The 11,863-nt window shown below is 42.8% G+C and overlaps 1 protein-coding gene across 1 annotated transcript; it reads right to left on the minus strand.

Moving 5' to 3' along the window:
• Positions 1 to 4,365: 4,365 nt before the first annotated feature.
• On the minus strand, positions 4,366 to 8,685 carry bambia (BMP and activin membrane-bound inhibitor (Xenopus laevis) homolog a). Its single transcript, XM_086102409.1, has 3 exons — positions 8,163 to 8,685; positions 5,689 to 5,967; positions 4,366 to 5,437 (listed from the first exon to the last, which is right to left on the minus strand). The coding sequence occupies exons 1-3, from the start codon at positions 8,383 to 8,385 to the stop codon at positions 5,019 to 5,021; spliced, it is 921 nt and encodes a 306-aa protein (XP_085958535.1). The 5' UTR covers positions 8,386 to 8,685; the 3' UTR covers positions 4,366 to 5,018.
• Positions 8,686 to 11,863: the final 3,178 nt, after the last annotated feature.

Raw genomic sequence — 11,863 nt, forward strand, 5'->3', positions numbered from 1 at the left:
CCAAAACATTCCCAAGGAAATGTCATGTAAAGCGCTCCAGCAAAGGAGTAATTACCCAACGTTCCCTAACATACGGCGGCTCCTATGTGTGAATTTACACGCCCCCGGGCAAGACACTGAACATGCGGTTGCCGTGTCACTAAACGAAGGCTTGAACATCAACAACTAGAGCCATTGCGTTTGTCAAGAACAGGGAATTTTAGTGCTCCGCTTGCTTTTATCGTATACAAACTAGGAATAGGTCTTCTCTGGCAACATATGTCAACATGCTGTATGGCTTGAATTGACAAGGCCAGAATAAACATCAGAGGAAGAGGGGGAGCGAGGGGGGGTGGGGGGGGGCTATAAAATATGTAGAAACAAAGTCAGGCTTTGCTCTTTAGTCTGTGGGGTTCTTGTAGTCAAACGTACCAGAGTTGCGCTGCAGGAGATAACTGAGGCTCGTAAATACTTGGCTGTCGTCATCCCTGCTCTTGGAAATAGGATCTGTTCTGAACCTCTGACCTCTTTAGATGAAAAATTAGTAAGGCAAGAACATGGCATACAAATGCACGCGGCGATGAATCACACCGTTTTTAATCCAAACCATACTTAGCCTGCTATTCTTTGTCTCTGGAGGTACATTTAATCAAAATGTTCTTTTTTTTTTTTTTAACGGAATGAATCCGTTCCATCGTAAAATGTCATTGACTATACAAGCAAAGTTTCACAGTAGCCTTTATCTTTTGTCTATATATATATATATATATATATATATAACTGAACACATGATACAGAGGATAAAGATGACCCTGAATTCAGATGGACCGCACTTTAGAATTGCAGGTAATCCCCCGTAAAGCAAAGGGTGTTGTATAATAGCGCTCGCATCCAAATGTAACTTGAGGCTTGTGTATGAAGGGATAAGAGCCTTTTTGCTCCAGGCCCAGTAATCCCTGGGATCTACAGCCACAATGAACACACATCAGAGTAAACAGGCAACTATCCCGTCCCAAGGCTAGGCTGTCAGCTCAAGGTGCACATCTCCATTCCATAGAAAGGCACGCTGGCCTTCTGCCAAGCCAAATGTCTTGGTGGAAGCTATTCTCATCGGCCTCCAGCACGCACACGAGTTTTGGGAGGTGACCACACCTCTGGGTGCCCTTCATACTGCTCGGGATGTCAGTTGAGCAAGTTTACAAGTGTTCAGGTTGCCATGGTGGATTTGCGTTTGCGGACGTCGTTGCCAAGTATCAAGCCGAAAAATGCGCTTAAAATCTTAACGGTGTCGTGTTCTCACTAAATCATGCTTGCGGAGTTAACAAAGCCGTTTCAGGCTTGGAACTTTGTTCCTGCACTTACAACTTTTCCGGAATCAAAATATCGTTGCGTAAACACGTTTCTCACAGTGATAACCAAAACTGAGTATTAAGCCGTTGGACGTCATGATACTGAAACATTTTGCTTGACGAGTTTACCGGCTGGTAAACATTCCCAACATTAGCAGCATTCTGGGGTGAATGTTGCGACGGGTGGGATGAGCTGATGGAGGACGAGCACTGAAGAGGCACTTTTTATCCCCTGGAAGGAAGTGAATTAGCTAAATATTTAGAGCATATCCTCTTTCGGTGGATGTCTTTTTTGAGCAGGGGAATATTTATTTCTGCAGGCATGCGATTTTGACAAAAAGAATAAGTACTTTTTGTTCCAAGCTGTTTATATCCATGAATTCTTTGTTTGTTTGCAACTTGGAATGGCTAAACAGCCTAGAGCATCCGCGATATTATTTACGCCACAGATACTTCACACGAAGGCCTCAACAGAATGCAACCATTGTACCAAATGAGTGCGGAGGTTTGTTAATGATATGTCGAAAGCTTTTTTGACTTAAGAAGGGATACACAGTGCATCAAGATTTGCATCAAATCTGTAAGACACTTTAAGGAGATTTCCTAGAATTGTGAAACTCTTGCCTGGAGGACATTAAAAAGGCCAGCACTGTTTTCGGAATAAGGGTACACACGAGACTGCAATCTACCACACTGTAGAATTCACGAAACTCAAAGGTAACTGTTTGTATCGGTTACATTCGGGTCAGGTCCAAAAAAGAACAAATGTGCCTACATTGGGAGTTGTACGAGTCTACCCATATGGAAGTGTTAACAGGTTCCATGTGTGTTTACACCTCATATACTCTTCCAACATGGAACTGCAGCCAGAGTGGGTACAAGGCCTCTCCTGCGCTACAAATGCAAACTGCCGCACGACGCAGAGCAACTTGTCTCCATGACATTATTAGTGCTGAGCTGAAAAGAACAGAAAAATAGGCACATTTTCCAGATAAATATTACTCAAAGTAATGGTTGAGCTCCATTTTTTGACAAACAGGGGACATCCTTTTATTGCACTCAATGGATTTCCTAATTGAGTGAAAAATCGAGCCAACTCCCGTTTCCAAGATGGCCGCAGCTACAAAACATCCCAGAAAGTGAGTTCGACAGAAGACTCGGAGATTACGTTGTTTTTAAGCCTGGGTGCCAACACATCTGGGGGTTAGTATTATTTTATAATCTTTCATGAAATATTGATAGAGTTTGAGCTCGGTCAACTGTTGCCTAAAGAGTTCAACAGTCTTCAGTCTTCAATATACAGTCCTGAGGTAGTTAATATAATATAGCGAGAATTCAAGAAAAAAGGACAGCAGAAGTTAACTCAGAGCTTTTCACAGCCATAGCACTGAAAATGTTTCTCCTGCAAAATTGAGTTTTTTGAGCAATTGAGTTTTCCCACTCTAGTTCTCAATGGTTGGGTTGGGAGTTTAAAATCTGCATCAATGCAAATTCAGTCACCAGTAAGTGCCGTGCTGCTCGTGGTGGGGCACAGCGGTGTCGCTTCTGAACAAATTGGGGGTCTTTTGACCGCCGCCGGTCGGCTACCTCATTAAATTTGCATGTGAATGCAAACAGCTTGACTGCCTAGTGTTGCACAAAATGGTCGATGCTAATGACCTCGCCGTGGCTGCTGGCTTGGGCGATTGTCATAACCCAAATGACTGCTGGAAGTCGGTGAGAGACACTCGTCTGGAAATAGTAACATGTTTAGTCGTCGCGCCCCCCCCCCCCCCCCAGCCCCCTCCAAAAAAGTGGTCACATTAGAGGGTTACTCAGTAACACGTTTTTTAACAGCTGCTTTCTTCATAGGATGCATTTGCCTCACAGAAGCTTGACTTGATAGGCCTTTATCGGAACAGAGTGGTTTGCCCTCTGCGTTACACACAAATGATCTAACAGCATCATGATTTCTTCCGGGAATTGACGGAAGAAATGTTGTTTTTAAATTGTTGCATGTTGGGGAAAAAATAAGCTTGTTTAAATTCACTGTTATCATGCAAACGTAACACCCGGCTTAAGGCGGACCCGCTCATTGTCCCGTCTCAGTGCCACCCTAACACCTCAGATTGAGCCAGCAAAGTGGACTGAGGCTAAAGCAAACAGCAGTCACATTAGGCAGGCCGAGCAGAGGACATTGTTATGATTACATGTGTAATAGTCCTGCGGGAGGCCCCGACTATCGGCTGAGCCTTTGCGAATGCAAGCTGACGCTTAAGTGGTTACCTGCTAATAGAGTCTTCCTGTCCTAATGGAAAGAAACAAGGGTCAGTTCTCAGCACATAAGAAAACTATTCAGTGAGACTCAACATTCAATGACCGACTAACTTACAATTGTGACCGACAGATTCTTTGTGTTTTTCTTTTCAGTTAATTAAACAACTCCATGTAGTACATTCACAAAAATAAGGCCCACTTCTCTTTGCCATGGTGCATGACTGACGGCTGGAGTTCAGTTCGTATTTTTTTAAGAGTAAATTAAGTTTAGGTACGGTCCCAAGATCATAAAAGCAATACCCTGTGACAAGCCTCAAGGTAGAACTGTAAACTTCCTGTTGAAAAAGCCTTCCTGAGCCAAGCTTAATGATTTTCCTGAGAAACGGGTTCTCTTTTCGAGGGAATAAATAAATACACATCTCATATGAGAGGTCAGAAACTGTATTAGCCGCAGATATTGCAATAGCAGGGACAGTCGACAGACGAACAAATATCTACTAATGCCAGCAGTACAGGAGGAAAAAATCCTTGACCTCTGAGAGGCAAAGAGACTGAGTAGGAGCAGCCTCACCACAAAACAAGGCCTTACTGTTCAGTGACTGCCCCGCCCCGCCCCCCCACACATCATCCTGCTACACACTTTTGCATCCTGCTTTACACACATCTTGACCTGCCAAAATATGACCACAGCTGTATGTGTAACCCCCTACACAACAACTTTAACATTTTAAGGAAGGAGCTATGCACAAAAAAAGAGAAAAAAATACTCCATTAAGTCAAATAAATAAAAAGTCACTTTTAATGAAGTCTTTCACGCTCACAATCAAGCTTGTAGTCTGATCACATGGAGCGATGCAAACATTCATCTAAAACAAGACACACTGGTCAGTTTTGAATCAGACAAAAAGAAAAAAATATATATATATATTTTAAAAACTATTTACAATAAACTTGAATGTACACAAGAGGAGTGTGAGCACCTACAGTCCATTTTTAACTCCTCAAACAAGTTCTTGTACCCTGGTGTCAGTGTTAAAAGTTCTTTTTCTTTTGTCAGCAACAACTTTTTTTTTTTTTATACAAATGTGCAAAATTCGGATTGACGTGGAATCCGTCAGCGCTCAGTGTACAAGTCCAGGATCCCCGGGTGATCTCACTGCACCTCACAGTCCCGCCCTCTGGGGTTGAAACATTGCTCCTCGCTGCTTTGCCTTTTCATTTTTCAAGTAAAGTGCTCCTCTAGCAAAAACCACACGGCATGAGATCAGTCTCGTATTTTTTTTGCCACTGGTAAAAATAAATGAAAACACAGACGCAACAGTCCAACGGGAGAAAAATACGGGAATGGTTTTTGTTTTTTTTCCCCCAGAGCAAAAAAAAAAAATTAAAATAAAACAAGTCTGCAACACGTGAGGGCCACTCCTGGACAGTAAGTCATACAAACTCCAGTTTGCCGTGGCCGCTGTACATCCCCCAATGGACAAGGGATAATATCTTATCATTGCCGAGGTCCCCCTGTCTCATCTTATCGCACGTCAGACAGCAGTTTTCGTGACCCGTGACGGGCACCATGCACTCCAGGTCCAGCTTGGCCACGTGGCCCTTCTTGGTGTGGTGGCCGTGGAAGCTGTAGTGAAGCCGCGACAGCATCTGTTGCCGCTGGTCCTGCAGCCGCTTGTTCTCGCTGCGCAGCATACGCAGCGCCAACATGATGAGCAGCACCAGTATGAGGCCACCCGCAATGGGCACTGCGATGACAGCTGCTCGGAACCACACTTCCTTGGCCGAGGCTAACTCCTGAACCCGCGTCACCAGGTTTCTATTGTTGCTCTCCGGCTGGTAGCGGTTGTGATCTGCATACAGAGATGGAAAATGAATATGGTAGAGCCCCGTGTGTTACTCGATGAGCAGCTTTTATGGTGACACCTCCGCTTCACAACAAAGAGCCGGTGATCATCTTTTTCCATTGACTTTTACACAGGGACGTGTATGAAATGAATCTTATTACATATGACGAGCATTTGTGTAAATGCTTGTTGTCACAACATGCCCCCTCAAGGGCAAACGCACATTGTCGAACATTAAGTGTTTCTATTCCTCTTACCTGTGGAGTCCCTCGTGTGTGCCAGGTCATGCAGGCCTCTGTAGTTACACATGTCGTCATGGCAACAGTCCAGCGTGCCGGCATTGGCGAGGGCGTCTGCGCCCCTCTGGTTGCTACAGATGTCGCCGGCGTTGGCGATGGGGTCTAAACACCCGTGTGTGAGGGGAGAGTTTGAGCTGAGCGGGTCCAACACCTTGGTGAAGCAGGCGTTCAGCTCAGACTTGCACATGTAGCCTGTGGCCACACAGTGCGGCGCGTCGCAGTAACACCTTATTTCTCCTGGTGGTGACAGAAATTGGAGAGAACGGGTTGGTTGAGGATGTACGATACATCCGGCAGCTTAACATTTCTCAGGGTTCTTGAGTCACGGGGTCCTCCAAAGTCGCATCATTTCCAGTTCTTCAAAGCATTATTTAGAATGACTTGAGTTCAGAGTGCCAACAAACTGTTTCCTGTTCCCTCCGTGTCATGTGCCTGTCAGGCACCTTTCAAATGGGAAGTCGCTTTTCTTCATTTCACTTTACAGTGGCAGTTGTATGAAAGGCACTTGTATAAGAGTTAAGAATGTTCCTTCAAGTAACAAGTCATTCCACATCATTGTCCTATGAGAATAATTGTTTGACCTGACGAGAACCACCCTCACCAACTGACTGTTTGACTTTGGAGGTTTGACGGAATTCAATAGTACACACTCATGCAGTAATTCCTAACCGTGATGCTGAAAATTATCCGGTTTCACTTAATTGGTGCGAACAATTATTTATTTAGTACATCTTTGTTCAACTATTAATGCCAGTGATGACGTACTGTATAGACAGGCAGTACATTTACAGTAAATGCTCTTCCACAAACAAGCAGAAAATACACAACCTAACTCGTGCGTCCACTTTTTTTGGTCGCGTGACCCGAGATTTTCTCCAATGTAAAATATGTGCCTTGGCACAGTAAAGGTTGGGAAGCACGGCTCCAACAGAACTCTATTGACATCACCCCGTTCCTTATATTACATTTCTGCATCAATTAAGCTGCATGTGGCATTTTTACCAAACAGGAACTAGCTAGTATATAATTAGCGGTTTGTCCACTAAAGTCAATTTCTTTCAACTCAAATGGAAACTCATAAAAAGGGAGTTGGGGGGGGGGGGGGTTCTGAGTGGCGGCAGAGACTCGGTTTCCCATTTGCACGCAACCAAGCTTCACTTGTGGCTTCCTTGCCGAGAAGGCGGGGGTGGGGGGTGACTGACACAGTGAGGTCCCGACTTCAAGAGTGTGCAGCTAACTTATCATTACGACTGCCTGCTGCTTCTAAACCAGACCCAGTCATTAGTTCATCTATGACCTCTTTCCTTTCACAGCATACACTCAGAGGCTACATTAGTGTTTCTACACCAGTGTTTCCCAAACTTTATTGAGCAAAGGAACGTTTTCAAATGACATTTTTAAATGGAAAAAAAATCTCATAGCACACCACCAAAGAAAAATGTCACAAAAAGTGGCTACATAGGTTCATAACTGTATCTAAACGTCTGCCATCTAGTGTGTCACTATCAATGATCAAAGATGTATTTACCAAAGTTTTGGACCAAGTAAGTGAAATTGGATCATTTCCTGTACCACCACTATCTACACTACACTGTCAAATGAAATACAATATACTGTATATATTGTAGATATGCCACTGATGCAGAAGGTGACACAGTAATACATCCGACTGTGTTTTTGCACAGTTTTTTATTGTTCTTGTATTCATCTTCAATAGATTATAACAGATTGTGACCTACTGTTGTTAACAAGCGAAGGGGGAAAAAAATCAATGTATCTCAGTGCCAGTTCTCTCCTCTTTGAATGCAACAAGTTTCGGTGCAGGCGCACATTCATTAGATCAGTGTTTTGCCTGGGAATGATTGGAGCAGCAGGGCCCGGCAGGTCATTTGGAGAATATTTCATTAGAGAGGAGAGGCCCCTTTGTGGGCTGAAGGGGGTGGAAGAGGAGGGGGAGTCGACCTGAGCACGGAAGCTTTTTGGCCCAGTTCACTTTTTATATGAATGGCAGCTTTAAAACAGAGTTCCAATGAAGGAACCCTTTGGGAGACAATGCAACTTCATACTACATTGACTCTTTATTATCAAACATAATGCATTAACGTAGAAAAGTGCATGGTATTGCGAGTGTAACAACTATCAGTTAGCTAGATTGCAGTTACACTGTAGTTTTCTGTTAATAGCAGATGTGGGGATCACAACTGTTTTCGGCTGTAAAAATGAAAAGAAAAAAAAAGATTATGACTGCAAATAATTTCAAGGCTATTTGCTGAGATGTTTTACGAGTGTTTGAATTCGGGGAAATGTTATTGGTCACCAATGAAGCATTTACGGTCAATTAAGCATTTAACAGTGGATTTCAGACTTGTTTTTATTTTTAATAGGGAGCTGCAAAGAAGAAGCGCGTCACAGATCAGGCGCAAGATATATACCTTTCGTGAGAAGAATAGCCATGGCGCAGAGTTCCAGTTGCAGCCAAATCGAAATAAGACTGAAGTGACGATCCATTGACGCCAACGTCGATGCGCGACACGCGCTTGTGTGTCCACAACGAACAGCACTGTCGCTCCCTGAGCCAAGAGCCGGACGTGGAAAAATAAACAAATAACACGCTTTACATTGAGCTGCGGAGATAAACTGGCTATTCCTACTCATAAAAAAGTCAACTTGCAATTCCGCCAGCAGTAGAAAGGGGTGAAAAAAAGTTGCTTTTAAAAACTGCTCCGCATTTCAACTGACTCAAAAGGCACGGCGTATACTTCAAGTCCAAAGAAGAAGAAAAAAATATATATTCCTGTTGTGAAGCGTGTCAAATTATGTGGCTCAAATTGCTGGTCCTTCGTTTAAGCTTTCTTTCTCTGTTATCAATAGCGTTGAAGCATCATCTCAGTATTCCTGGATGGAGAATATGTTGAAATGAGGGACAATCCCGTTTTGTCAGACAGTATAAACGGACTCAAAGTAGTCAAGATATAACAGAAGAAATAGCTGTGGTCGGGTAGAACTCCGCCTCTTCAAGCTGATTGGTCAGTCTCTCAGGCACGTTTACTTCCTTTCAAAATAAAGTCAGTTTATTCATGATGTGCGTGGGTGCAATACCTTTTATGCTAAATACCCCCAATAATAATAATAATAATAATAATAATAATAATAATAAACACGCCAGGAAAGCTTGTGAATATCTTGGACCCAGTGCATTCCTTTCAAAATAAAGTCATTTTATTCAAGTACCAATCCATTGGGTGAAGGTATCAATTGATGACAAGAATTTGCTTTTAAATAAAGCACTGGGTCAAAAAAGAAAAACAAACAAAAAAAATGTTCTAAGATCCTCCTGTGCAGGATGAGATTATGTGTTCAAATTTCAGTTTTCCTTCGTGTTTCCATATATTCCCCTTAGTTGTTTTGATTTTCTCTGGGTCCATCAGCTTGATCCCACATTCCTTAAACATCCGTACTGTCATGTTTGTTCTTTTTGTGACCAGCAGGTGGCAATGGAGGGTTCTCCTACAGCGTCACACCTGTTGCTCGTAGTGTCATTAGTTCTTCTCTTTCAAAAGGACTGCCACGCCAACCGTTCACGGTCACATACTTGTGTTGGTGACATGCTGTTTTGTTTCTGTTGAAGTGGTGTCTTAATTGCTGATGTTTTGTTGGTACTTTGAATTTTGATATTTTTGTGACTTTGTTAGTGCTTTCATTGAGTTTTTCCAGTGTACCCTTGCAAGTTTTTTGGTTAGAACAGTTTGGTTCTCCTGCTTCCTTACTGAATTTATTAGGTCTCTTCTTCTGGGCAATAACATTTAAAAAAAGTAATTTCACTTTATTTTCGTGCTTTGGATATTTTATTCAAAGGCTGCATGCCAGCATGTGTTTTCTCCCCAAGGGTGGTGGTTTAAACAATGGCTTAATTGAATAGTGACAATTTCCGTGACTGCATATTCCCTATGATAGGGAAATGTGGGTAATGCTCAGTTACTACTTTAGTTTCATTGTTGAGAAAACAAAACTAAGTGATCATTTAAGTAAACAAATGTTAAAAGTTTACTTTAGTTTCAATTATTTCCCAGTGTTATGCACCAATGATGGCCTTCGACTGCAAGTCCTGACACATATTACAATGCAAATTCCTCTCTTTTTCGTGTCTCTGGAAATGAAAAAGTCATTCTCCATCAAGATGTTTTCGTCATTGTTGTATTTAATTGCAAAGTAAAACATTGCTCGTATGTTGTCGCCGGATTGAGTCGCTTGACTGCATCGCTGAGTGATTGTCACCAAAGTGTGGCTAGTGTTTGTACCTGCAGCGTCATCCCTGCTCCGGCAGCCAGGTTGACGCCGGACTGAACCTTGCAGCCTTCAGGCGATCAGGCTGCTATTGCCACTTGAGGGTGGAGCGGAGAGTCGTTAAGCGAAATTAGCAACCCAAAAAGGCTCGTGGCGCCACTGAGACGACAGCGCGCGCGCACACACACGAACACACTATAACGTGTCACGATCTGCAATGCAAAATCGAGGACTCTGATGTAGTAGTAAAAATACATTCTAATTTCTTCAACATGTTTGTTCAACTTAATTAAAACGGATTAAAAGCGATTTACATGGCGGGCGAATAAATCAAGTGATATGGCTGCAATAAACGAAGCCGCGACTCGTTCTGCATGAAGCCAACAGCCAAGTGAAAATGAGGATACATCTTTAGTGAAAGAAAATACACATGACAATTACAGCAATTATCTGCAATTCACATCGGCGCCAGTCCAGGGCTGTGTCAGCTATGCAAGGAGACTGCTGCAGATAGAAGTGTCTGGAGTCGACCAAATACTGCTTGATGCCTTGATATAACTTCACGTGTATCATTCCTTCTTGTAATAGATCACATACACGTATATCGGTCTTCACGTATTAGAACGTGGTAGCCTGCATAACGTGGACAGCAAATTCGCCGCACCGTGGTTGCATTCTATTTTATTGAGCTTTTACTACCACCTAGTGGTATCACGTATTAGAACGCGGTAGCCTGCATAACGTGGACAGCAAATTCGCCCCACCGTGGTTGCATTCTATTTTATTGAGCTTTTACTACCACCTAGTGGTAAGAATACGCACCACCAGTATGCTGAAAACCACTACAGTATAGTACTGTAATTTGATTCACCATTTCAAGTGTACGTTAAATCAAAAGACACCAAAAGGATGCCGCTACACCGGAGCGAATGGGTGCTATTGTCCCGTCAGGTCCTGAGTTTTATTTGATATGCTCGAATATGTTTACAAATTACTTTCTCAGGAGCCCACTACGTCACAAATTTATCAGATCGAAAAAACAATCTTGGAGACTTGCGTGTTTATTAATGTTATCATCAAACCTATCTATTAAAAACTGTGTGTAGTGAATCAAAATATGAGTTTCACGTTTCGAATGAATCTGCACTCAAATAAAATACATTTTCCAACATACTTTAATTCACCGAGACACAATATAATATGTGATCATCTTTATGTCGCAGCATCTAAATTATATAGATTTAGCATCAACTCTATGTAGCTTTAGTTGGGTGACATGACTACAATTGTAGCAAACTTGTAGCGTCTAAAATGTTTCTGGTTTTTTATAAGTGTTTTTTTTCCTGCTGAGAGGATGTGTTAACAAGCTTTCAGCACGGGAGAGGGGGTCTAAGAGATGTAAATCAGCGTTTCCGTGCCTAGTTTCACACATTAGGCAACATACTACAGGTATGTGTGAACCAGTCTAGACAGTGAGGGCTTTGTTCAACAAAAGCCACCCCTGCTGATTGGTGTCTGTTGACAGCGATGGGTGGGGTGGGGAGGGGTCTGCAGGTAACGTCAACCTAAGATTGTGAGCAAACTTAAAACAAGTCTCTAAAACAGCCCCTGCATCACAATACATTATTCTGATAGCTCCACTTTGAAAATGTGGCCTTCAGATGGAGACACCGAAACAGACACATTTCCTCAAACACCTCCTTAACTTCCACTCCTCACTTTGATGGGAGCCATATCAAGGATGGAACAAGAGACAGGCAGACTGTCTCCATGCTGCTAGTGATAATGGACTGAATATTCCTTAGCTGTCTTATTTGAAAATGCAGCTCATCAAGAAGGCGAGACGACA

The sequence above is a fragment of the Hippocampus guttulatus genome, chromosome 21, assembly GCF_054856545.1.
Source record: "Hippocampus guttulatus isolate MCC_2025c chromosome 21, RoL_Hgut_1.0, whole genome shotgun sequence".
Taxonomy (NCBI): domain Eukaryota; kingdom Metazoa; phylum Chordata; class Actinopteri; order Syngnathiformes; family Syngnathidae; genus Hippocampus; species Hippocampus guttulatus.

What these genes read in the sequence shown, in the direction of transcription:
- bambia (XM_086102409.1), bottom strand. Translation starts at nt 8,385, where the DNA reads ATGAGTAGGAATAGCCAGTTTATCTCCGCAGCTCAATGTAAAGCGTGT. An exon ending in GGCTATTCTTCTCACGAAAG is followed by an intron (nt 5,968 to 8,162) that starts GTATATATCTTG and finishes TGTCACCACCAG; the next exon opens with GAGAAATAAGGTGTTACTGC. An exon ending in ACACACGAGGGACTCCACAG is followed by an intron (nt 5,438 to 5,688) that starts GTAAGAGGAATA and finishes CTCTGTATGCAG; the next exon opens with ATCACAACCGCTACCAGCCG.